Source organism: Candoia aspera, chromosome 8, assembly GCF_035149785.1.
Source record: "Candoia aspera isolate rCanAsp1 chromosome 8, rCanAsp1.hap2, whole genome shotgun sequence".
In the NCBI taxonomy this organism is placed as follows: Eukaryota; Metazoa; Chordata; class Lepidosauria; order Squamata; family Boidae; genus Candoia; species Candoia aspera.
This window is the reverse complement of record NC_086160.1, coordinates 15,783,341-15,811,200: the sequence shown is the minus strand read 5'-3', so window position 1 is coordinate 15,811,200 and position 27,860 is coordinate 15,783,341. Positions and strand designations below refer to the sequence as shown.

Here is a 27,860-nt window from a genome sequence, read left to right as displayed (position 1 = left end):
CAGCTCCCAGAATTCTGTTGCTAAGGTTGAGAAACACTGAATTAGAGACTTCTAGCCTCTTTAGACTGAGAATGTCTGATCGGAAACTAATTTATCATCAACAAAAATGCTGTGTTCAAACCCCCAGTCATTAAAGCCCTAAATAAATGTTGCCCATATGACCTCGGAGGGGAAAATGTTTTAGCAGTTTTGTGTTGTTTGATGGTACTATTCAGATGTGCTGGATTAAACCATAATCTTAGTAGGTGTTAAACCATGAAATTTGCCTTTGCACTGAATTTAAGTCACAGTTCCATACTTCCTAGGAGACAGTGGTTTATATAAGCCATAAACAATGCTTAGATATATTTTAATTTTTGAAATACAATCATAACTACCATTTCATTTTCAGGTTGCTGAGTTTAAGGAGGGCAGGAGAGGCCTACAACAAAGTGTGCATGGCTTCAGGCAGGTGCAGACAGCTCCAGGCTGAGCCCTTAGACTAAGGGAAGGTAAGTTCTCACGCTACGCAGGGCTAGCTTTAAAACTGTTGTAGCAATGTTCACACACGTTAGGTTTGTGCAACCTTTTGAAGAAAAGATGCTTTGGAGTGCAAATGTAGCCTGCAGTTCTTTAAAGTATCCCACAGCTGCCTTCAGATGATCAACACGATACGGCTGCTTTTAAGGTTTGCAGACATCCCAGGGGGCTTTGAAGCAGCTCTTTGGAATTGAGTTTAAAGCACTGCAGAGTCCTACATGCAACATGCTAAGCTGTTGTGAACCATCTGAAACACAGGTTACAGAAGTAACCCAGTTCTTTGAGTATGCACCACAACACAGAGCTAAGTGTAGTAGCTGAGTTCCCAGTCATTGCTGGAGAGAAAACTCATGAGGACCACAGATCACTCTCTCTCCTCTGCTGTTTTTACAGCAAGGTTCATTTGTCTACTCCAGTGTTTCTCAACCTCAGCAATTTTAAGATGTGTGGATTTCAACTCCTAGAATGCATGCTGGCTAGGGAATTCTGGGAGTTGAAGTCCACACGTCTTAAAGTTGTCAAGGTTGAGAAACACTGATCTGGTTCATTACTGGTTTCCTAGGTGCTTCCAGGCAGAGCTTCAACTGCACTGTTGCAGGCGCCATGACATTTCTGACTATCTACCTCTGTAGATGCTTGATTATTCCAGATACTTAGGTGATTATAAGCCTTGAAGTCTGAAGTGACACAAAGTCCAGACAACCCAGTCCTATGGGTGTCACTGCATCCTAATCTGGGGCCTAGTTCACACATCACACTATGGTATAGTACACTATGAGAAACCATCCACGGTGGTACAGTGGATTGTATGAAGCAGGCCACTGTAGCTTAACCATAATTAAAACAAACTTATTTTAATGTGATATATGAATCTGTCTGGGCCTGTAGAATGTACAGAATAAAACTGTAAGAACTATCCAGAGTTTTCCTGAGAGGGTTTGGAAGTCTGTGTAATAATGATAGCCTTAATGGGATTGAAAGGAATTAGAAAATACTTGACTAAGCAAAATACAAGACAAGATTAAAGATGGCCTATTAAAAATAATCCAGTGCTGCTGTTCTCCAAACCATTTAAGATTTCAAATTGCAAATAATTAGAGACAAAATATTATTTTGCCCAGAAACTTATTGTACACAAATTTGTATGTATATATGGACAGATGGACTTACTTTGCTGTGAATGCTGGTCTGAGAAGGAATAATAAAAATACAGCACGTAGATAAATCACATGGGAGTTACGATTTGAAATATCAATTACTTACTCCTCACTGAGGAAATCTGAGAATAGAGCAAAGAATGTAAATTTTCAGAGGACAAAACAGCATTGTGCTGAAATTCAGCTTAGTTCTTTTTATTATTACTTATTTTTAATATTTTTCCTCCCCCTGCCCCTCGTCCTTGGGATTTCTGCAGCAGCACATTGGGGAGCCAAGCTACTGCTTGAAATAGCAACACGCAGTATTTTTCTCTGTAAAAGGGAAAAAAAGAGAAGTAGGTAAATCTTAGATTGTCCTGTATTTAAAGTACAGTAAGATTTCAAAGAAAGGTAGAACTTTGTCCCCTCTGAAAATCAGTGAGTGTCACCCACATATTTCAGCCGCAATCTGGGTTTAAAGGATGTTCTAAGCCCGACCTCAGTATTTATTTGTTTATTTTATTGTGCCTTATTTGATTCCAAGTTCCCATTATGTATGTGGTTGCTGTAGCGTGGAGACTTAAAGGATTTCTTTCATTACCACAAACGGCAGATTACATTTCCAAGGTAAGCGCATGCTGCAGCGTAATTCCATTGAATTGCCAACAGCACCATTGGAATCCTTTCTGTGTTACAGCTGATTTATTTTTCCCCAGGTTACTTCACTGTAGATTTATTCTTTAATAGAAGATTGAAGATTTCATTATCCCCTGGGATTTATTGCAGTGTATGGAACGAAAGAAATGAGGTTGGTATTTACAGTTTACTTCGTTTAGTTTTGTTTAAAATTCAGACTGCTATTAATCGATGGAAGTTGGCAATGGTCAGTGGAAGGAAAGAAGGACAGTACTGAAATGCGTGATTGAGTAAGGTTGCTAATTTTTTCCTGGAAGAAAGATGTGGAAATTACTGAGAACAAAAAGAAGGGAAATATGCCTCTTTTTAAATATATTGCGCAAAGATATATTCTTACAGTAGTCATTATGAATGCAAAACTAATTCTGAGTCTAAACTGCAAGAAATCAGGTTTATTCCTAGATACCTACAACAATGCTGGAAGTGGCAGATCAATGTCACTTTTGCCATAATCCAGCTAAATGCAAATGCATTTAATTTTTTATTTGTATTCCCACTGTGTTTATGGGGATTATTCCCTGGCATAAGTGTTTAGGTTTGCTGCCTAAAAATCCCCATGATGTGAAATGAAATACAAACCCAGCATTATTACAGAAATTGGTGAGGTGGAAATGTATTTACACTTAGTTGATCCCCATCTATAGTACATTCTTTCTTAATACATACTCCGTCGAGGAACATTTAGCCTTACTTATGGTGCAGCTCTGTGCATATTTAGTCAGAGGCAACCCCCCTGCGTTAAGTTATACCTGCATAAGTGGGTATAGAACTGTTTCTTAAATGCCATTGCTTTCAGTGGGAGAACGCTTTCATGGCTTCCATGAAAATCAATTGGATGTGATTTCCTTTTGCTGGATCGTGACTTATATTGGGTTGGCTTTGTTTTAATGCCAGACTTTTTAGCTAAAACAAAGTCTGGTTAGAAAGCAAGTGTTGTTGCGGTCATCTCACCACCTGTTGTTTATGGTTCCTCAACAGAATTATAGGCTTACGTCAACTTGAAGTTGAAACACTTGCTCCTTTAGATTTGCAGAAACTGGAAGTTGAGACCAAGGTTTGATGTAGGTTATGAACATTTGTTTCTGCAAATCCAAGAGTGGCCAATTTATATTCGGACAATCGGCAAGTGTAATTTGTGACACCCAGGAATGCCTGAGCAGACTGCTTATTCTCTAGAAAAATCCTTTTCCTTCTTGTAAATTAAGTCACAGATGTGGGGAGAAGCTGAATCCCATTCATTTCCAGTCCTTGGTCCAGCAACTTCTGCCTTGATTTTAAAAAATTAGAAGCTTTTTTCCTTTGCTAAAAGGTAGGGGGTTGGGTAATCTGCCTGCCTATGTGATAAAAGGAGCATCGCTCGCTCTCCTTCATGAAGAGGGAGATTCCATATTTGAGAAGACTGAGTAAGGATCCAAATCTAGCTGCTGGTTGAGTATCAGGGAATGTGAGAATGGGAGTTTGTCTACCCATTCACTATCCTTTGTTTACAAGAGGCAATTGGCAGACCACTGGTAAAGCAACCTGCATTGGATTCCTTAGAGGTGGGCAATCGTAGGCCACTCTTCCATGGTTGGATAAAATGATTAACACTGTGGTCATTCTCAGTTGCAAGCACTTCTGAAGGAATATCCTGACTTGTTTCAAACTGGCTTCAGAATGTTGAGACTGCCTTGGTTGGAGTATTGGTGATCTTTGGGGACCAATTATGGAATGTGATTTTTGGTTCTCCTCAACCTCTCGGTAGCTTTTGATATTACTGACCTAGATATACTTCAGTACTGCTTGACAGGCACTGCTTTGCAATGGTGCCATTCATACCACTGAGGCAGATTTCTGATGGTTTTGCTTGGAGACACTTGCTGAAAATGAGAAGTATTATGTAGAGTCCCTCAGAGCTCTATGTTGTCTCCAATGATTTTTATATCTCTATGAAACTACTGAAGGGAATCGGGAGATTTAAGACTGGTGCTGTCAGGATTACACGCAAATCAGTTGCTTTATAACATCTTCACCCAGGCCTTTGGCAACGGAGAGGGAGACCCCTCTCTTCATTGTGCTTGCCTTCTTTTATCTTTTGTTGATTTTATTGTAATTTGTTTGTTGTGAGCCGCCCAGAGCTGTTGAGAGTCAAGCAGCACATAAGTTTAATAAATTAATAAATTAAGAGCCAGTTTGGTCTAGTGATTAAGGCAACAGGCTAGAAACCAGGAGACCGAGAGTTCTAGTCCCGCCTTAGGCATGAAAGCCGGCTGGGTGACCTTGGGCCAGTGCCTCTCTCTCAGCCCAACCCACCTCACAGGGTGGTTGTTATGGGAAAAATAGGAGGAGGAAGGAGCATTAGGCATGTTCGCCACCTTGAGTTATTTATAAAAAAATAATAAAGGTGGGATAGAAAATAAATATAAATAAATTATCATCATCATCATCATCTTCAGGTAATGGGGAAATTCTCCTGAATGCCTGCTTACTGTCAGTATAATAAATGTAAACTGTATCCAGACAACACAGAGATCCTTTTGATCGATCAATTGCCAACATTTACATGCTACCTATTCAAACAACTCTAGGTGGCTTTCAATAAAAAAAACAAACTATCGGAATAAATAAGATAAAAAATACATACTAATTGCTGTCTGATTAAAATGTTATCCAAACACAGGGACAGTAGTGAACCATTGTTTTTCAAGAAATAGGGGGATTTCATTGCTTATATAAGAAATACGCATTCTGGAAACAATTGGTCTCAAACATTATGGACTTGTGAAAATGTTCCAGCGGTATGCAAATTGTTTCAAATTCAAATTAAAAAATTAAAAAAAAACAAAAACAAAAACAAGAGAACTGCCTTCACCAGTTTCCTGAAAACTGAAAAGGTGGGGCTGAACTGCTTTCAGGGGGCATGCTGTTCTGAAGAAAGGGAGCTACTGCTGAGAATGTTGTTTTCCAGGTCTCAACTGCCCTGATCTCTTGCAGAATAGATACCCAAAGTATCTTTTCTCTGTTAGGGTAGGTAGAATCTACTTGAAGCCATATATAATGTAATCACCAGCACTTTGAATTGGACCTGGAAGATACTGACCTCACTGAAGTTGCCACAAAATAGATGCTATTTTATTAAATGATCTGACACTGGTCAATAGGTGGACAGCTGCATTCAGTGCCAGCTGCAGCTTCTGAATGGTCTTCTGTGGCTGCAGATCAGAGTAGTCTAGCTTTGAGATGACAAAGCTGTGAGTCACTGTCTTCAAGGGCCTCCTGTTCCAGGAAAGGGCATAACTGGTAGACCTGCCCAAGTGTCAGTCTTAACAGGTAGACCAGACAGGAAACACGACCAAATAAGCTAGTCCTACTTTATTGTGATGCTACATTAAGAGAATCTTGCAAGTCTGAAAGTACAATTCTCCCACCTTCTTCTTTACAGCCTGAGAAGTTAGGGAGGGTCTCTTCTGAGCGTCTTGCCCTGCCCACTATCCAGCTGCAGGCTATGCCCCCTCTTATCTGACAGTTCCCTAGGCAGCATCTCTTTGCCCCATCTCCCAAGGTCTTTCCCACATACCATTACACCAAGTTGGCCAAAAGCTGTCACGGTCTCAGCTTCTACCTGCTGTTTAGTCTAGGAGAACCTCCAGGTTGAACACCACTCCTTCTTGGCTTGTGCAGAGTGATAGGTTTCTGTAGCAGCAGTAACTGTTAGGATTCAGTCTTAGATTCACTTTTTTGCCCACCTAAATCCATATGGCTTCTAGCACTGGGTCATGATGATCAGTCTCAATTCCAGAAAGGTAATAGATCTTATTGCTCTGAATGGGGTCACCTTCTCCCAGAAGGGAAAATATAATCAGTTTGTAGATCTGGACCACTTTCTGGTTTCCCAGATTGAGGTAATGGTTAAGAGCACCTTCATCAGGTTCTGTTGATATGTAATTGCAGTCCTCCTGGAAAAAAATGATCTTAAAATTGTGATGCACTTGCTGCAGTTTCTGGGTTTGATTGTTGTAGCATGCTGTGTGTATATGTATGCCTTTGTATCTAGTCCAAAGATACTAGATTATTATTTATTCAGATTTATTATAGCCATCCAACTTCAATGGACTCTAGATCTTTGGACTAGATAATAGATCAACAGTCAAGTCAACTTCTGGAAGAATGCAAGGAGATCACAAAGAAGTGGGCTCCAGTTCCTGTCGCTTAAGTGTTGCCATCGAGTGGGATCTAGGAAGTGTGCCTTTTCCATAGCAACTCCTGCCCTTTCAAATACCCGGCAGCGCCCCCCCCCCCACCTTTATACCCTTCCAGAAAGCATTAAAGGGCTGGTTTTGCCCCAGACGCTGGGATAGGATAAGGTTGGAATCGAATTGCTTGGATCCAAGTTACTTGAGATAACACCTTGACAACTTGAAGAGGTGTGGTGTAGACTTGAATACCCCTGGCTGGGGAATTCTGGGAGTTGATGTCCACACATCTTAAAGTTGCTGAGGTTGAGAAACACTGGTATAAGATATTCTCCACCCATGGAGATTCTTAGGAATTTGCCTACAGTTGTTGCTGGATGTCTGGTAACTTGGGATCAATGTTTCTCTGTAGATGACCCAGATCTATGGTGTGAACTCCTAGTTGAGTTGAGGGACCTAGTCTCTTCTTTGACTTTTTAAAAAACTCAGCAACATGCCTTTTAAAAGCAGGCTTTTGACCATTGTTTCAAATGATTGTTTTAAATTGTTTTTAGTATCTCAGGTTTTAATTTTGATTTTTCCCCCTTTTTCTTTAATGTAAACCACTGGGAGACCTTGGTAGTCAGTGGTATGAGTGAATAAGCAAATAAATAAATAATAAAACTTTGGTTAAGTTGCGAGGCATGCCAGAGGTAAGATGGACGTTTTCACATGCCATTATATATGAAAGCATTGTTACAAACTATTGGTCCACTTCGAATATATTTTTCTCTCTCACTCTCAGATAATAAATTATCACTACAAATGCAAGGATGGGGGAGAATGAAACCCAACACTCAGATTCAGATCCTCACAATTTAGCCAACCAAGGAAAAAAGCAGTGTGTAAAAATGGAGGATGGTGAAAGCAGGTAAGATGTATCAGTGAATGAATTAATTTTACTTTTTTTGCTGAGGATCTGAGCTTGGGTTAATGTCATGGTTCTTAATTCCTTGATTGAGCAATTACATGCCATAAAATCATTGTCGACCCTTAGCGACCACACAGATAGCTTTTCTCCATGACAGTCTGTCCCCATGTCATGTTCACTGTTTCAATGTGCACTGTACATCGTAATGTTTCACATGCCATGGTGCTGACGCGTGTTTCTGTTTGGGAGGGAGCTGCTGTGGAACCTTGTGCCAAGCTCTGTATCTATGTTCATTTCAATAGAATGTGTTTGGGTTATGTGCTCTGCTCAAGGCCTTTTCCCGTGGACCATCAGAAGCCGTTAGGAGCACCTGGGATTGTGAGCTTGGGAAGGTTCTACGGGGGGAGGGATCTCATTCGTACCGAGGGTTTTTAGTTTGCATTTCGCGCTTTTTTCATTCTCAGCTTTCTTTGTGATCCTGCATACTATTCTTTAATAAATCAGATATCTTTGTGATCCTGCTTATGAGTCTGATGGTGTTTTAGAATAGGCAATCTTTACACCCCAGCCTGGCCCTTCAGCTCTTCCAACGGTGCCCCCATCACAACTGAGTCTATTGACCTTGCTGCTGGTTGTCCTCTTCTCCTTCCTTCCACCTTTCTCAGCATTAGAGCCTTCTCCAGAGAGCTAGGTTTTTACATAATGTGTCTGAAGTAGAATAATTAGAGCCTGTTAATTCCATGGCTGCTCTGTTATATTGTTGACCTAATTAACAAACATTGGGCAATGAAAGGTGCAATTCCCTACTACTTATATATGTGGAGAACGATCCACACAAGTTGAATATATCTTGAAATCTCCAAGTAGAGCCAGAGGAGCTTATGACTGGAATCAGTTATTCAATGATTTTATTAAGCTTTAAGTCATGGTTTATTAAATCAACCATAATATACTGAATCAAAACCAACACATCACATTACAGGTAGTCCTCGACTTACGGCCACAATTGGGACCGAAATTTCCATTCTAAGTCATTGCAGTCATAAGTCAAGTCACCACATGACTGGACCCGATTTTACAACCATTTTACAGGAGCTGTTAAGCAAACCATGGGTCATTAAGCGAATCACTGCAGTCGTTAAGAGAATCCAGCTTCCCCAATGGGCGTTTTTTGCCAGAAAACATTGGAAAATGCTGCAAAACATGATCACGTGACCACAGGATGCTGCAACTGGTCGTAAATGCAAGCCAGTTGCCAAGCATCCGAAATGCGATCATGTGACTGCGGGTGTGTGTGACGTTTTGCGACCCTCAGAAGTGCTTTACAGACTATAAAGCCCCATTCCGAGGCCGTTGTAACTCTGGACCATTGTTAAACGAATGGTCGTAAGTAGAGGACTACCTGTATGATTTAGTATACTGTTACAGTTATGGTGTATTGGCTATCATTCCTTAACTTTGTGTGGATCATATCCATTACTTGGCTGAACTGTGCTTCAGTGTTATGCATCTGATATGAAGTATATTGCAGTGCAATAAAGAAGTGTTCCAGATCGTGTAGAGTGGTGTCTCTCAACCTTAGCAACTTTAAGATGTGTGGACTTCAACTCCCAGAAGTCCCCAGCCAGCAGGTTTATCAGACTGGCGCAATAACAATCTGTGGCAATAGCAATTATAGGTGTAATTGATTACAGAGTAATTTCTTAGGTATTCAGAAGGTAAAATGGTGTAAGGTAAAGTACTACAAAGAAAGAAGTATCACAATACTTTGTGGGGTTGTAGTTAGTTAGCTAGCTAGCTTAGTTTATTAGGGTCATAGACCAATCTGAAATATATTCAGAACTAAAACATACAATTCCCAATAGTGAGTAGTGAAAATGAACCATGGTATACAGAACTGTGGAACCTATATATGGCAGACTAATTAAAAATAAGACGGAATAAAACTAATACGATCGTATTTTTTATGGTGAGGGTGCTATTTTTAACAGCCATGAGTTTTTGTTTCAGTAAAACTGGTGATGCAAAGGAAAATAACATAGTGGACAAGGAAGATAAGGATGAGAAGAAAAATAAAAGTAAACCTGAGAAGAAAAATAATAAAGAGGAGTAAGTGCTTTTAAATTTCTACGCAGAATGATCTTCTGTTAAAACGAATCACTGCCCAAGTCAGTTTGCAGACAAGATCCTTTTGTTCTGATGTTAGCCCTGTGAGGTAGTCCAGACAAGAAGCCCACCAATGAATACTAGCTCTATCTTTATTGCAAAGTTACATTAACAGAATCTTGTGAGTCTGAAAGTATTCCTCCCCTCCCCTCCTCTTAATCTCTGAAAAACTAGGGAGGGTCCCTTCTGAAATGCTTCCCAGCCCCCTCCCTCCTGTGGACTGACATACCTTTTGCATGATGGTAGTCTAGGCTGCAGCTCTTCCTCCTGTCTCCCAAGGTCACTCCTACATATTATTACATCTGGGGCCCTACTATGGGGATAATAACAGCGATTTAGGAATGTGATTTGGCAAGTTGTCACAAGATCTATTTTTGCTAGAACTGTACTACAGCTAAGCCGGTGTTTTTTAACCTTTTTTTGCCTTTGGCCCCCTTCCGACCCTGTTTTTCACCTGCAGCCCTCTGGTCCAGGTCCCATTACTGGATACAGGTAGTCCTTGAATTACGACCATTCACTCAGCAACTGTTCAAAGTGATGGCAGCACTGAATGAATGTTACTTACGCCTGTTCTCCAAAGTTATGGCCATTGTACTTTCCCCAGTCACATGATCAAAATTCGGGCACTTGGCAGCCAGCCCACACTTACCACTGCAGGGGTGCTTCAACTCCCCACACCTGCCTATCTCCCTTTTGGCCCTCCGCACCCTTAGCTACCCTGCGCTTCGCCACTCCAGCTGACCTTCACCATCTGCTTGCTCCCGCTGCTGACCAAGCACAACCAGCCTGGCCCTTCACGGGGCAGCTGCTGGCTGTGCAAGGCTTTCTTCCTGAGGTTGCGCACGGCGGTTTCCTTGTGAGACCTGGGGAAGGAGGTCTCACGCAGCCAGCAGCTGCCTCATGAAGGGCGAGGCCGGGTGTGCTTGGTCAGCAGTGGGAGCAAGACAACGGTGAAGGTCAGCTGGGGTGGCGGAGCGCAGGACAGTGAGAGCAGCTGGGTCTGGGACTTTGCGCAGCGGGGCTGGTCCAGGCTGGGGCGGCTGTGGCTTTCTGGGGCAGCTGTAGGTTCCTGGGCGGCTGTGGCTTTGTGTCTTCTTGCAGTCCCAGAGCCATGGCATGTCAAGAAACCCCTAAACTGCAGTGGTTCTGGGGTTGCTTGCTGCCCACAAGCCAAAGTGCAGGGTGGCCAGAAGGGCAGAGATGCGGGGGGAATAGGCGGTTGGAGGGAGTTGAAGGAGGCTGGCTTGGGAATTCTGGGAGCTGAAGTCTTGAAGTTGTCGTGGTTGAGAAACAGTGATCTAAAGTTAAGTTCCCCTCATTTCTAAGAAAGAGTAGATTCAGTGAAATCAGTTGTTTCAACTTGGGCAGTCATTTTGTATGAGTAAGATCCTTTTTCCTTTTGCTTACTCTTTAGGGGGAAGAAAGAAATATTTGTCATTGATCCCTCTGGAAACCTTTATTACAACTGGCTGTTCTGCATCACGCTGCCTGTCATGTACAACTGGACAATGATTATTGCTAGGTATTGTAATATTACAGAAGACTGAGCCATATTAGAAATGTTGCTGTGTCTTAAACCCAGCTTCCCAACTTGGCATCATCCAACTGTGTTGCGCTCCAGCTCCCATAATTGTTACCCATCAAAGCAATTGGTTGTTTTAGACGGAGAAAGAACTTTTTTCTTTCTTAATCTTTATTTTAGATTCTTACTGTATTTTTTAAAAATGGTTTTAATTGTAAGCCGCCTAGAACTGTTGGGAGTCGGATAGCATACAAATTTAATAAGTAAATAAAGTGAAAATATGATCCTACCAGTCAGTCAGTCCAGTTAAGCTCATTGAGAAAGTATCGGTTGTCCAGGCTGTGGTTTAGGAAACTTCTGTGAACAATGAAGGTCTCAGCAAAAGCATCTCTAGAATGTAATACAGGTAGTCCTCACTTAATGACCACAATTGAGACCAGGATTTTGTTTGCTAAGTGAAGCAGTCTTTAAGCGAATCTGACCCGATTTTACGGGCCGGGAAGGTTGAAAATGGCAATCGCGTGACCACAGGATGCTGTGACAGTCATAAATGCGAACCGGTTGCCAAGTGCCCAAATCATGACCATGGGGACACTGTGATGGTCCTAAATGTGAGCACTGGTTGTAAGTTGTTTTTTCCAGCACCGTCATAAGTCTGAACTGTCACTAAACGAATGGTCATTAAGTGATGACTACCTGTACCACCTTCTCTAATCTGCAATATGGGTATAAGGATACTCACTTGTTTCACCAAGCTGTTCTGATGGCTACTGATAAAATATATGTAAACTGTTCAAAGATTCCATAAATGTTTCATAAATTATCATTTGCTGAACCTTCAAACTGTAAAATTTGAGACTGAATATCTGTATATTACAGATTTGAATGTGCAGTTGATTTAACCTTAGGAGATAGCTGATTTGTACAATGACACAACATCCCAAGTTTCAGGGAAGATTAATTAAAAAAAGAGTGGCACCTTCTTGCCCTGGTTAGAGATTTATCCAAGGCTTGGAATACCATCTGAAGCTGAAGTGGGCTTCTGGATATAGTGATTGAAATCTATGATAAGCCCCAATGTCAAGTATTGGTTTTCATAAATCCTAAGTGGTACCTGCTGTGGAATCACAAGACATGCTAAGCCTTTTGATATATGTGAGTTCAACAATTTTTCACTTGATGGTGCTGTTAACATCCAGCTTTTCCAAAACAACACATGTACATCAAAAGGTTTCAGGCAATCTCAGAAACACAATGGGTTTTTTTTGCAAAATACAATTCTTAATGGATAAGGTACTTATAATCTCTCTTACATGTAACCTGTATTTGCATAATCAACTCATTTTCCCCTCCCCCCAATTTAAATCCACTCTGCATCTGATGAAAGCTTATGCCTTTTTCTAAAATTTGTTAGTTGGAAAAGATGCTGCCAATATAGACTAACACTCTTCTTCCTATTCTGCTGCAATAGATCTGAACCTGTTTATCAATGGATTGCTATTACCAGTTTTTCTGCAGAGCAGGAGAAATTTGCAGGGATATGCAAATCTTCATTTTCTTTAACAGATAAAGTAGAATGACTACTGTACAGAATCAAATTTTGTGGCCCATTAAATTTCTGTCAGTTGCAACTCTTCCCCAGAATGTGTTCTTAAAATGCCACACAGTCACTCCTTAGTTCCACTGAAATGAAAACTGTGGTTGATGAGGAACATACTTGATGCTTACTTTTAAATTCTGGTTTCTTTTTTTTTCCTTACTCAGAGCCTGTTTCGATGACCTTAATAATAACAATTTAGAAATGTGGTTCATTTTGGACTATTCTTCAGATTTTATTTATATTGCTGACATGTTTGTACGAACAAGGACAGGTAAGAGTATGTTCTATTGTCTCTGTTGTGCCCTATATGGTGGTAAACCTGCCCTTGAATTCTTGAAAGTGACTTTATTAAGTATGGTCCAGCTTCACAAAATAGAGGAACTGGGAAGAGCTATTATTCTGCCCACTTCTCACATCTGGACAGAAATGTTTTTAAAATTAGTTTTTGTAATGAGATGTTTCATGGAGAAAATGTATCACGTGTGGTAGCTAAGAGTCGACAACTTGATGGCACTTAATCAATCAATCAATCAATCAATCAATCAGTCGAGATATTATTGTTCTTCTCTTCTCATTATATCAAGCCACATTATTTTATTAGCCATTCAAGGCAATTTCTTCCATGGGGCATATGTTGCAATTCATCGAGAGGTAATAGGGCTCAACTCTTTACGCATTTTTGTGGGTGCAGGATCAGCTCTTCCTAGCTGCCTTCCCCAGCTGTGCATAACAAGTGCATGTTGCTTACAGGCTCGAGTTCTCTGACTGGTTCTTATATCTGCTTCTATAAGGATTTCTTATATGAAGATTAAAAAAAACAACAATAGCAATGATGCAGTGGAAGGAGAATAGAAGGGAACATGACTGTGAGACAATTCGCTGAGCAATAGGGAGGTAACAACAAGGCTCTGGAGGGTTGTGTAACACATCAGCTTGCAAGTAGATAAGGTGCTTCAGAGTATGCACATATACCACCTGCCTTTTCTCTGATTGCAGTGCAGTGATGGTGAGAAGCTGGAAAAGAAAAGGCTTCCTATCCATATATAGATACATAGATACACAGATACAGATAGAAAAGTTTACAAAGATTAAAAAATACAAACTAAAAAAAAAATAAAAGAATGAAAAGATAGAAAGTGCAGAAAATAAAAGAAAAATAGAAAAAAAATAAGAATATAGTGAAGAAAAGAAAGGAAATATATGAAGAAATGACTTTCCCTTCATCCCAGCAAGGACAAATAATTTCAGCAGCTTCTCTGAAAATACAGTAAAAGATCTGGGCAACAAAATTCCAGAAACATTTAAGGGTGACCAGAACAACAACAAATATATTTTAACCTTGATCAACCAAACAAACTTTATATTCCTTCCCTTTGATTTTAACGATCTTTAATCCCTTTATGTAATATCCCAGAACTTGATTTTCTTGATTTCTTTTCATTTTCTCTGTCTCTTCTCAGAAAATCCTTCAAAACGTCAACAAGTCCCTTTTGTAAATCCAAAATAAGAAAGTTATCCAAATCACTCTTCTAGCTTATTATTTGTATATCCCTCTTAATTATTAAAACATCAGCCAGTTTCATTTGTATATCCAGCGTAACATCTTTTTCCGTATCTTTCTTGTAACTTGTCATTTTTAAATCCACATTCAAATTCAAATCAGCCTCAGTCTTGTCCAGTAAAACTTGTTCCTCTTCTATAACTTGTTTTAAAACCAGTTTGTCTATGATAGCAGATATAGCTATCTGAGTCCGTTGTTCACAAATATCCTTCAGTTTATCAAATTCAATTCAATTCATTAAAAGTTAAAGTATTTTGCTCCATTCTGTATTAGGGAGTCAAATTTAAGTGTTCTTCTCCTTTAATTATAATCTTTAGTTCTTTCTGGTTCCCTCTAGTGCCCAACCTTCAAAGTCCCAAAGTCCCATCTTACCATTTTTTTTTTAAACAACAGCATTTTCCCATGGGAAGATCTTATAATTAATTTCAAAATTATTTAAAATCCCTCTGGACCCATAATCCATTTATAACTTTCTAAAATCAAGATTCTGATCATGGTTTTGCTGTTTATCCCCCCCATTTTTTTTTAAGCCTTGTGCTTAAAACTTCTTTCTCCAAGGATTGAAGGAGACTCACCCAGTGAATGTTATAAGACCTGTTGATCCATTCTTAATAGTTGAAAAACAATTAAAAGGCAATTCCAAAAGTGATTAAGAAATGAGGCTCAGCTGAGCTTTTTGTCCACATAGGCTACGTTGCAACTGTGAGCTTAGATGGAATCCCTCGACTCTCAGCTGCTCAACTCATGAGCCAACCACAAAAACTTCAGTTCTGCAGTTTACTCACGAGGACTAGCTGTTTGGAGTGCATGTGGGCAATCTCACAATCTCTCCTTTTTCCAGAGATTTCAGCGGCCAGAACTCGCCTTCTGGTCACTGATCTCTGCCGCAGCATCATCCCCTCTCCTTCAAGGACATTCAGCTCACCATGTCCTCACTGGAAGTCTCACGAAAGCAAAAAAAAAAAAAGCTGCTTTAAGGAGTTACCAGAAGGTTACTTGTGTGCCCCTACATGTTTCTAAGCACCTTTTTCCTTCCTATCTGAACCACAGAACCTTCTTCAACTATTATTGTTATTTTGCCACTACACACAGGAAACCTGAGAGTGAGGAATAGGTTAACGATTCTCCTTTTTTCAATACTATTCATACTAAACATTGGTTTTTAAGTAATTTTCATCTGAGCTATTGCTTTCATCTTCAGCAAAGGACTGTTACCTTGTCGTGGTGCTGGAGCTTGAGCACCTCAATGATGCCATGAGCTAAACCGTGAAGGGCCACCCAAAACTGGAAGGTCATGACAGAGAGGTCAGACTAAATGCGATCTCTGGGGAAAGGTAATGGCAACCCACCCCAGTATTCTTGCCGTGAAAACTAAATGGATCAGTACAACCAGAGATATGTCGGTATACCATCGGAAGATGAGACCCCCAGGTGAGAAGATGGTCAAAATGCTACTGGGGAGGAACAGAGGATGAGTTCAACTAGCCCCAGACGTGATGACGCAGCTAGCTCAAAGCCGAAAGGACGGCTAGCGGCCGACGGTGCTGGTGGTGAACGGCGAATCCGATGTTCTAAGGATCAACACACCATTGGAACCTGGAATGTAAGATCTATGAGCCAGGGCAAATTGGATGTGGTTATTGGTGAGATGTCAAGATTAGAGATAGACATTTTGGGCGTCAGTGAACTGAAATAGACTGGAACGGGCCACTTCACATCAAATGACCACCAGATCTACTACTGTGGACAAGAGGACCACAGAAGAAATAGAGTAGCCTTCATAATTAATAGTAAAGTGGCTAAAGCAGTGCTTGGATACAATCCAAAAAACGATAGAATGATCTCAATTCGAATTCAGGGCAAGCCATCTAACATCACAGTGATCCAAATATATGCCCCAACCACAGATGCTGAAGAAGCTGAAGTAGAGCAGTTCTATGAGGATCTGCAGCACCTACTGGACAACACGCCTAAAAGAGATGTTATTTTCATCACGGGAGACTAGAATGCTAAGGTGGGCAGTCAATGACCCCTGGAATTACAGGTGAGCATGGCCTGGGAGAACAAAACGAAGCAGGACATAGGCTGATAGAATTTTGCCAAGACAACTCACTCTGCATAACAAACACTGTCTTCCAACAACCTAAGAGACGGCTTTATACATGGACTTCACCAGATGGACAACACTGAAATCAGATTGACTACATCCTTTGCAGCCAAAGGTGGCGGATATCTATACAGTCGGTAAAAACAAGACCTGGAGGTGACTGTAGTTCAGATCACGAACTTCTTCTTGTACAATTTAGGATCAGACTAAAGAGATTAGGGAAGACCCACAGATCAGCTAGATATGAGCTCACTAATATTTCTAAGGAATATGCAGTGGAGATGAAGAATCGATTTAAGGGACTGGACTTAGTAGATAGGGTCCCAGAAGAACTATGGACAGAAGTTTGCAACATTGTTCAGGAGGCGGCAACAAAATACATCCCAAAGAAAGAGAAAACCAAGAAGGCAAAATGGCTGTCTGCTGAGACACTAGAAGTAGCCCAAGAAAGAAGGAAAGCAAAAGGCAACAGTGATAGGGGGAGATATGCCCAATTAAATGCAACATTCCAGAGGTTAGCCAGAAGAGAGAAGGAATTATTTTTAAACAAGCAATGCGTGGAAGTGGAAGAAGACAATAGAATAGGAAGGACAAGAGACCTCTTCCAGAAAATTAGAAACATTGGAGGTAAATTCCAGAAGAGATCAAGAAAAGGTGGCAAGAATATATGGAAGACCTGTATAGGAAGGATAACAATATCGGGGATAGCTTTGACGGTGTGGTCAGGGCCAGACATCCTGAAGAGTGAGGTTGAATGGGCCTTAAGAAGCATTGCTAATAACAAGGCAGCAGGAGACGACAGCATCCCAGCTGAACTGTTCAAAATCTTGCAAGATGATGCTGTCAAGGTAATGCATGCTATATGCCAGCAAATTTGGAAAACACAAGAATGGCCATCAGATTGGAAAAAATCAACTTATATCCCCATACCAAAAAAGGGAAACACTAAAGAATGTTCAAACTATCGAACAGTGGCACTCATTTCACATGCCAGTAAGGTAATGCTCAAGATCCTGCAAGGTAGACTTCAGCAATTCATGGAGCAAGAATTGCTAGATGTACAAGCTGGGTTTAGAAAAGGCAGAGGAACTAGGGACCAAATTGCCAATATCCAATGGATAATGGAAAAAGCCAGGGAGTTTCAGAAAAACATCTATTTCTGTTTTATTGACTATTCTAAAGCCTTTGACTGTGTGGACCATAACAAATTGTGGCAAGTTCTTAGTGGTGTGGGGATACCAAGTCATCTTGTATGCCTCCTGAAGAATCTGTATAACGACCAAATAGCAACAGTAAGAACAGACCACAGAACAACAGACTGGTTTAAGATTGGGAAAGGAGTACGGCAGGGCTGTATACTCTCACCCTACCTATTCAACTTGTACGCAGAACACATCATGCGACATGCTGGGCTTGAGGAATCCAAGGCTGGAGTTAAAATCGCTGGAAGTAACATTAACAATCTCAGATATGCAGATGATACCACTTTGATGGCTGAAAGCAAAGAGGAACTGAGGAGCCTTATGATGAAGGTGAAAGAAGAAAGTGCAAAAGCTGGTTTGCAGCTAAACCTAAAAAAACCAAGATTATGGCAACCAGCTTGATTGATAACTGGCAAATAGAGGGAGAAAATGTAGAAGCAGTGAAAGACTTTGTATTTTTAGGTGCAAAGATTACTGCAGATGCTGACTGCAGTCAGGAAATCAGAAGACGCTTAATCCTTGGGAGCAGAGCAATGACCAATCTCAATAAAATAGTTAAGAGCAGAGACATCACACTGACAACAAAGGTCCGCATAGTTAAAGCAATGGTGTTCCCCGTAGTAACATATGGCTGCGAGAGCTGGACGATCAGAAAGGCTGAGAGAAGGAAGATCGATGTTTTTGAACTGTGGTGTTGGAGGAAAATTCTGAGAGCGCCTTGGACTGCCAGAAGATCAAACCAGTCCATACTCCAGGAAATAAAAGCCAGACTGTTCACTTGAGGGCATGATATTAAAGGCAAAACTGAAATACTTTGGCCACATAATGAGAAGACAGGACACCCTGGAGAAGATGCTGATGCTAGGGAGAGTGGAAGGCAAAAAGAAGAGAGGCTGACCAAGGGCAAGATGGATGGATGATATTCTAGAGGTGACGGTCTCATCCCTGGGGGAGCTGGGGGTGTTGACGACCGACAGGAAGCTCTGGCGTGGGCTGGTCCATGAAGTCACGAAGAGTCGGAAGCGACTAAATGAATCAACAACGACAACATTGCTTTCATATTTAATTGAACTGGTATTTCAACTGGCTGAAGAGCATCTCTGTGTTTTAGAAATGGAACCGGGGGGACCACAGGGGATCCAAAAAGTCGAGTTGGAGGTTACAACCGTGCAATCAAATTTTTCTGCTGCCCAGAGTCGTGTACGAGATGGGCGGCAGAGAAATTTGATAAATAAAAAAAAATCAAAGCCCCACCCCTCTTTTTCCAGATTCAGCCACATATTTGTGGCTGCCACCTTGAGCTTTTGTCCTCTTCCCTGCAGGTACCCCTGAATGGAACCATGCAGGCAGAAGCAACCATCAGCGTTCAATAGCACTTATGCCTAGATATTTATACCGCCCAGAGTCTCCTTTTCGGGAGAGATGGGCTGTGATAGAAATTTGAAAAATAAACGAACAAACAAACATACATATCTTTCAACATGCCTTACAGATTTATTGCAAAATAATTTTTGAATGCATTTATTTTTAATGTGGAACAGTTTGGGATGCATTTTATGAAGGAATTTTTAATGTTAGCTAGGTCCTGAATCCCCCCTCCCCCCCAAAAAAGGCCTCATTTCAGATCCCCATTTTTTAAATTTCTGGGCATGATTATCTTAATATCTGGACAGTTAAATTAAGAAACAGGTAGTCTTCCAAATACCCTCACACATAACACTTTAGCTATTACTGATTATCACAAACGAAGGCCAAACCCTAGTTCGAAAGGTGTTCAGTTTCTTGGATTGGATATCATGGGAAAACTTTATGAGCTGTATAACAATATAAAAGCAGCAATGTTTCTGAATTATTTGATATCATGAGCAATAAAATTAAGTTAATTCAGAATTTTAAGCTAGGGAAAGTTTCATGGAAGTTCACTGTATTAACAAACTATTGTTGCAGAAGAAAGGTGACAAATTTCTAAATTTGAGGGACCGTCTCATCCCCATAACATTGACTCGCCCCACCCAATCTTGCAGAGAGGGCATGTTACGGACCCTGTCCGTAAGAGAATTTCATCTGGCGGGGTCCAGGAGGCGGGCCTCCTCTGCAGTGGCGCCCGCCCTGTGGAACATTCTACCCCTCGAGGTGAGGCAGGCCCCTTCACTCCTGACCTTCCGGAAGGGTTTGAAGACCTGGTTCTGCCGCCTCGCCTGGGATAGGAAGGGCAACAGCTCTTCCTGGGGGTGGCTGGTGACGTAGAGTTCTCCCTACTGAATGGAAATTTCCCACTTGGATTCCGTATTTATATTTATTTATTATTTTAGTATTGTAGGTGTTGATTCGGTGATTTTATGATGTTGAGGTTTTAAGGAAAATTTTATTGTAAACCCCCCAGAGTCCCCCTTTTGGGGGAAGATGGGCGGTAATAGAAATGTGAATAATAAATAAATAAATGCATTACGGACCCCGTCTGTAACAGAATTTCATCTGTGGGGTCCAGGAGGTGGGCCTTCTCTGCAGTGGCCCCCGCCCTTTGGAACATCTTGCCCTTGGAGGCGAGGCAGGCCCCTTCACTCCTGACCTTCAGGAAGGCCCTGAAGACTTGGCTCTGCCGCCTCGCTTGGGGCGGGAAGGTGAGTAGCCATTCTTGGGGGTGGCTTGTGCCTTAGAGCCCCTCCCACTGGATTGGCATCTCAGAGCCACTTGGATTCTATATTTATTTACATTGTATTTTATATTGGTAATTTTTTTATTTTTATCGGATTTTAATGTTTATTGTCGTGGTATGAATTTTATTGTAAACTACCCAGAGTCCTCTTGGGAGAGATGGGCAGCAACAAAATTTGAATAATAAAATAATAAATAAATAAACGTTGATCGAGTTCTTCAGATTTTAGTTTTAAATGTGAACTAGAAATGTTAAAAATTCTCACTACTTGCAAGGATGAAAGAGGTACCTGATCTACGAGACAGTTCTAGATAACGGTTTAGTAATTACTTCTGAAAATAAATAGATTTGTATCATAAAGAACTGTTTACATTTTGCTTCAGGTTATTTGGAGCAAGGATTGTTGGTGAAAGAAAAATCTAAGCTCAGGAAAAGATACAAGGAAACATCACAATTCAGATTAGATGTAATGTCCATCATGCCAACTGATCTACTTTACTTCAAATTAGGACTGAATTATCCAGAAATAAGAATAAACAGATTACTTAGAATATCACGTATGTTTGAATTCTTCCAGCAAACAGAAACAAGAACAAGTTACCCAAATATCTTCAGAATCTCTAATCTTGTCATGTACATTATAATAATTATCCACTGGAATGCTTGTATGTATTTCTCACTCTCAAAAGCAATTGGCTTTGGTACAGACACATGGGTCTATCCCAACATTTCTCATCCTGAATTTGGCAGGCTTGCTAGAAAATATGTATATAGTCTTTACTGGTCAACACTGACCTTGACAACTATTGGTGAAACACCTCCTCCTGTGCTAGATATTGAGTACTGGTTTGTTGTTGTCGATTTTTTGGTTGGTGTATTAATTTTTGCTACCATTGTTGGTAATATTGGTTCTATGATCTCTAATATGAATGCTGCCAAGGAGGAATTTCAAGCAAGGATTGATGCTATCAAGCAGTACATGCAGTTTCGTAATGTAAGCAAAGATTTAGAAAAACGGGTTATCAAGTGGTTTGATTATTTGTGGACAAATAAAAAGGCAGTAGATGAAAGAGAAGTCTTGAAATTTCTTCCAGATAAATTACGAGCAGAAATTGCTATTAATGTTCATTTGGAGACATTAAAAAAAGTCCAGATTTTTTCAGATTGTGAAGCTGGTCTTTTAGTTGAGCTAGTCCTGAAGCTACAACCTCAGGTATTTAGTCCTGGAGATTATATCTGCCGGAAAGGTGATATTGGGCGAGAAATGTACATTATCAAAGAAGGAAAACTTGCAGTAGTAGCTGATGATGGCATAACTCAGTTTGTTGTTCTTAGTGATGGCAGCTATTTTGGAGAGATTAGCATCCTTAACATTAAAGGGAGCAAAGCTGGAAATAGGAGGACAGCTAATATTAGAAGCATTGGCTATTCGGATTTGTTTTGTCTGCATAAAGATGACCTAGTGGAAGCTTTAACAGAATACCCAGATGCCAAGACTTTGTTGGAAGAGAAGGGAAAGCAAATCCTTATGAAAGATGGATTACTGGATTTAGAACAAGCAAACTTGAAAAGAGACACTGGAAATCTTGAGCAAAAAGTTAGCCAAATAGAAGGAATGCTAGATAATTTACAAACAAGATTTGCTAAACTTTTGGCTGAATATAGTGCTGCACAGCAGAAATTGAAAACAAGGCTAAGACAAGTTGAGAACATCGTGAAACCATCTCTAGAGTGTGATTTTTCAGACTTAGAAGAATCGCAGAGAACTACTGGTCAATAAGGATCGAAACAACATTTCAGATATTCAAACGTGAGGATGAATTAATGAATGATAGACAGAATTATGTTAGACATTCCATTAGACATGGGAAGCTATTCATATCACCCAGTTTTTTCTGGGCATATATATATTTTTAAAACAAACCGTGTTCAACAGACATGTTTAAGAACTTAAATTTTGTCTCTAGGAAAGATATGCTTTTAGACAATGCCATCATGTTTTGTGGTTCTATAAATCAGAATCTCCATGGATCAACTTTTATGGGTACATCAGCAGGAACGAATGAATGATTAGTATATTATATTCTAAATTTCTTCTGTATAATGCACCTAGAAAGAAATAATTTTTCCAGTAGCCATTTTGTGTTTACAGTTGTTGAAGATCGTTAAACTGTCTGATCATGTTAGAGTCTTTAGTCATAGAACAACTTTGATAGCAGTAACTATCCAGAAAACTCAAAATAGTATAGTATAATAAGTGGAAATATTTCTACAAGAAAATTCTGCACTGCTAGTAATACAATAATGTTATTTATGCAGAATTGTGCTATTTGTACTGACTATAATCAGATTCAAATATATTGAGATTCATAGCAATGTAGAATTGTTATCATGAGACCTACTCTTTTTGATTATCATTGTTTTAAACAAAACATAATTTCTGTAGTAACTAGATGGTATAAATGAAGTGAAACCAGCCCTGCTCTCAAAATACAAGACTCAGTAAAGGAGGAAAGATAATGGAAAGACACCTAATTGAGGAAACCAGAATGAAGATGTAAGATACAGAACTGGCATGTAATCTTTCATGAAGATCCCCTGGAAAGAATGCAAGGCAGGGCTCTGTTCTGCTTGGATTAGCTAAGAAAAAGCTTCGATAGCCATCGATAAACAACCCACACTAACCAAGTGCTCCATTACCAAAGTAACAACCCAACCTCCCACCAGAGGTGCTGTGTTTAGAACGTTATTCAGACGAGTACAAATGCACTGCAGCAACCCAGAGCACCAGAAAAAGGAAAGAGGCTGCCTATACAGCATCTTCCAACAAAATGGATACCCCCTCAACTTTATCAAAAAGTGCCTCACCACTCAGCCCACTACAGCACAACCAATACAAGCTAGGAAAAGGGTAACACTACCATACTTCAAAAACATCTCAGAAACAATCAACAGACAGGGATGTACTTTGGCTCCTATCCTGTTTAAATCGTACATGAGCGTTATCCCAAGGTATCTCCATGATGTACATACAGTATGCCCAGAGTCAGACATAAATGTGTAAACATCTTACTTTATGCTAATGACATGGTTTTGTTATCTTACTCCCAATTGGGGAGAAGAAGATTGCTGCGTCAGTTTAGTTCTGATTGTGAACATAGCCCCCTGGCTCTTCATAAGACATAAGAATAAATCTAAGATGGTTGTCTTTGGGAAGAGACCAGCTAGATATAAGTGGAGGTCAGACGGAGAAGCAGTAGATCAAATTACCTGTACATAGGTGTGGTCTTTTAGAATCAGATTCTTGAATACCACATTTTAAGCAGAGCTCATTAAAGGCCATAGCTAGCTCTAATTCTCCAATGCACCTTGTCAGTCATAGCTATCCAGGAACTTTAAACACTATTGCCAAAATAGTTCCAATTTTAACATGGGGCAGAATTAAAGTTTTATGAATGTTCCTATATTGGAACAAATTCACTATTCATATCTGAAATGTATTCTGGGCTGAGCTGGGAATATTTACCATACAAAGTCATCTTATAATTGAGATGTATGTAACTATTGGTTGAAGATCCATTCAGTGGAAACAGACAACAGTCCTGAAAACACATCTGAATGTACTTGGGCTTCCCAAAACACCAAAATCACCTTGCAATATGGAACTTCAAAACAATTCCTAGTACAAGCAGGCCCAAATCTTAAGAAAATGATTGTGCACTAAGTCCTTGAAATGGCTGCCTACATTCAAGCCTCTATTTCATACTGAAAAGTATTTAATAGTCTATATGCCCCAACACCATACTGTAGATTAGTTTTTCCCAGGGCATCGTTTGAGCAACTCAAATCTGTGGTTAAGCTTGGGAGATTTTATAGAGTTGTGGAAAAGTTGGGCATATATAATACAAATGTAATTGAAGGTATTGCCCATCTGTTACTTGAATGTCAATAATACGCTGTAGAAAGGGCTGATCAGTCAGAATCCCACATAAAATTTAAAAACTTTTAGGAGACCAAGGTTAAATTGTCCCACTAACTGCAGGGAACCAGCTTGTTGGTCATTAGAATTGCCTCATTTATATATAGAATAATGCAGAAAAGGAAAGATCACCTAGCACAGATTGCAACTGATTGTAGGGTCGATGAAATGATCTGATCCATATTGATCCTGATTATCTTTTAAATTGTATTTCATTTCTTTGTGGGTATTTTTATTGTTTGATGATATAGTTGAAAGACTAATCAATAAATTGTTTATGTACAAAAGATTTTGCCATAATAAATGTGTTAGTTTTTTAAAGTGCCAACTGATTCATTGCTATTTTTCCATAACTGATATTTCTGCTGAGATCTCTTCATCCACATATAGAAAGTGCTATTGCGACCATTATCACTTAAAAAAACCCACAATATATTGGCATTTTGTGTTTAGATCGTCAATAAAGAATCAAACCTCTGGCTGGTTTGAAACAAAAGGAACATGGGTGGGTTTGCAGGAAAATGAAATGTGAAAAAACAGGATTCTAATTTAAAGTATATGTATGTACCTCTCAATTTTCAGGACACCGTGATTTCTAGTCCCGCCTTAGGCACAGATTCCAGCTGGGCAACTTTGGGCCAGTCACTCTCTCTCAGCCCTAGGAAAAAGGCAATGGCAAACCACTTCTGAAAATGTTGCCAAGAAAACTGCAGGGACTAGTCCAAGCAGGTACCAGGAGTCAACACTGACTTGAAGGCAGAAAATAAAAAAAAAACAATACAACACCGAATCATAAACTAACCATAGTGGCCAGATTCAAACAACAGGTAGCTTATTTGCAGAATAGCTGCATCTAGCATGAGCCACAGTTAAGTTACTTACCCAGTGATTCAAAGCAACCAGCACCCCAAGAACAAACTAGCTTTGCTAAAAAGCAGCCATCCTGAACAGGATGCAGTAGTAATCTGGATGTGAGTCCTTTTTATGTGACAGTTTGAAAAATCTGAAGCAGACTAAATGTAACTGGAGCTTCAGCTTAACTCTTTTTTTCCATTCTTTTTTTCTCTGTTACTCCCCCATGCACCTGTTGGAGAATTTTTTGAGTTTCTTTAAACCACCTTCACTGGTGATTGGTACTGGAGGCAAAGACAAAGGGAGGAGTTACAGTCCCTCTTTATAGACTTATGCACATTTAATTGGCTTCTGGCTTATTGATTGGCTTATAGCAAATGCATGTTAATGTGTGTGGTAATGAGGTGAGAAAGGTGAGGTCATGGGTCCTAATACAATGGCATCTTCGTGTTAAAGGGTTGAAGAAACCATTTCTGAAGACTAACATTTCTTTAGGTGCTAAGGAAAAGCTTTGAGTTCCCAGAGGTCCTTAGCTGACTGAGTTAACATTCTTTGAGGTTAACACTTTCCCTATCCTGCTACTGCTTGCAATATTCCTTGCACCTGAGTGTTCGTTGTACCTAACTAATTAATAGCTGAGCTAGCATTTTGTTTCTCCCTGGGAAGACATATTTGGGTAAGGGGCTTTTTGACTTGACCCCAATTTTGTACTTCATACCCATATTTATTTTTATATGTCAGCAGAGATGGAGCCATCCAGATCTCACCAGGGATGCTGACACCACAACATAGAAGGCATCCTTCCTGGGCCCCACCAGATGGCACTGTGTAATAGACAGGAGCTGGAGTATGCCAACCCTATCTGATTTTGTTGGGCAGGCAAAGACAATCAGGGATAGTTCCTCAATTATCCAAGCCATGTGCCATGAAGGGCTTTGTAGATGACAACCATCACCTTGAGTTGCACCAAGGTGCCTACTTGTAATCAGTAGTGCTGTTACATGGGCATAGTAAGGTGTGCCCATAACTACCCACACTGCAGCATTGTAGCAGTTGTGGCTTCCAAGGGATCTTCAAGGGCAACCAGAGTCATCCTATGCGAGATGGGTGGCAAAGAAATTTAATAATAAATAAAAATAAAATATTGCAGTAATCCAAAAGAGACCACCAAGGCATGAGGGATTGAGAGCAGGTCTTTCTGATCCAGGAATGGGCTCAGCTGGGGCAAAAGCCCTCCTGGTCACAGCTGCCACCTGCATATTGGGGCTGATGCAAGCCTAGGGAGAGCCTGAAATTGTGTGCCAGTTCTAACCAGGGCAATGCAGCCTCCTTCAGAAAGAAAGATGGAAAATCTCCAGAACCCACAGACAAGATGGAAATTCTCCAGAACCCACAGCCGAAGTTGGAAATTCTCCAGAACCCACAGCCATTCAATCTTGCTATGACTGTGCCTGAGGTTGTTTTTCCCCACCCAGACCCCCTCAGCCTCCAGACCAGTATTTCTCAACCTCGACAACTTTAGTTGTGTGGACTTTAACTACTAGAATTTCCCAGCCAGCCTTGCTGGCTGGGGAATTCTCAGACTTAAAGTCCACACATCTTAAAGTTGCCGAGGTTGAGAAATACTGCTCCATGTACTGAGATTCAACCTTGACCACATCACTGGAGTGACCAGAGTAGAGTCATACAGCTGAGTAAAGTCAGCAAACTGATGATACCTAGCCCTGTGCATAGAGACAACTAAAACATCTTTTTTACCAGGCTGCTTTAACACCCTGTTTCTGTGTCAGAATCAGAAAGACATTAAGTCACCTTAAGCGTTTATTCCAAACCTGGGCAGCATATGAAGCCCACGACAACAAACGTCGTGGAGAGAGATAATTATACTCTTTTTTTAATTATACTCTCTGCCCTAAGAAAGATCGGACTCCAGAGATCCATTTCAAGTTGTGCAAAAGTAGCCGTGAACTGCAAATTAGCCAGCCATGTTTTGTCCTCAACGGTTGCTAAAATCTGGTCTTTCTCTGAAATAGCCCGATACGTAGATCCATCTTTGAAAGTAACAGCGAACCGAAAACTGTATAATTTTAAAAAGAGCAGAATATATGAATTGACACTTTCCCCCACCGTTTGGCTCGATGCAGAGCGTTTCCACATAAAAGCTACGCAAAGCAAGATGGCATTTTTTGCAATTAGGGAACCCACCATGAATGCAGATCTATGTGGTCGCTCGGAGTCGAAAACGACTTGATAGCACATAATTAATCAACCAATGCATTGCAATTAATGCAGAGGGTAAATGAACGCTTCTCCCCCTCCGCAATTTTATTAATTTTTGCATCTGAATTGATTTGGGGACCGCAATGAATGCATTGCAACGGATGCAGAGGACGAATGAACGCTGCTCCTCATCCGCAGTTTTATTGATTAATTTTTGCATCTGAATTGATTTGGGGGCCGCCCGGCTACAAAAAAAAAAGATTCAAACATAAAAGAACACCTATCATACAAGCGGAGCTGCGCGAGTCCTCTGCCCGCTACTTCCGGCGGCGTCGGCTCGCTTTGAATAGCAAAGCCTCGCCTCTGGCCGGCCTTCCCGCCTTCTTCCGGCGGCGCTCTCCCGCTCCCCAGCGGGCTTTCTGTGCGTGGGGATGCTGGGAGTCGTAGTTTGGGCCGCCGGCCCGGCTGGAGCGGGAGGCGAAGCGCTACGTCGCCTCTCCGAGCCCTGGCCGGCGGAAGAGTGGCCGGCGGAGGGGGAGCTGCCGGCAGAGGCCCGCGGCTT

The 27,860-nt window shown here is 40.7% G+C and overlaps 1 protein-coding gene across 1 annotated transcript; it reads left to right on the top strand.

Moving 5' to 3' along the window:
- The first annotated feature begins 7,335 nt into the window (after positions 1–7,335).
- CNGA1 (cyclic nucleotide gated channel subunit alpha 1) lies at positions 7,336–22,027 on the top strand. The gene is made up of 5 exons (XM_063309860.1): positions 7,336–7,433; positions 9,444–9,542; positions 11,014–11,121; positions 12,886–12,992; positions 20,631–22,027. The coding sequence occupies exons 1-5, from the start codon at positions 7,336–7,338 to the stop codon at positions 22,025–22,027; spliced, it is 1,809 nt and encodes a 602-aa protein (XP_063165930.1).
- The last annotated feature ends 5,833 nt before the right edge of the window (positions 22,028–27,860 follow it).

What these genes read in the sequence shown, in the direction of transcription:
- CNGA1 (XM_063309860.1), top strand. Translation starts at nt 7,336, where the DNA reads ATGGGGGAGAATGAAACCCAACACTCAGATTCAGATCCTCACAATTTA. An exon ending in AAGAAAAATAATAAAGAGGA is followed by an intron (nt 9,543 to 11,013) that starts GTAAGTGCTTTT and finishes CTTACTCTTTAG; the next exon opens with GGGGAAGAAAGAAATATTTG. An exon ending in TGGACAATGATTATTGCTAG is followed by an intron (nt 11,122 to 12,885) that starts GTATTGTAATAT and finishes TTCCTTACTCAG; the next exon opens with AGCCTGTTTCGATGACCTTA.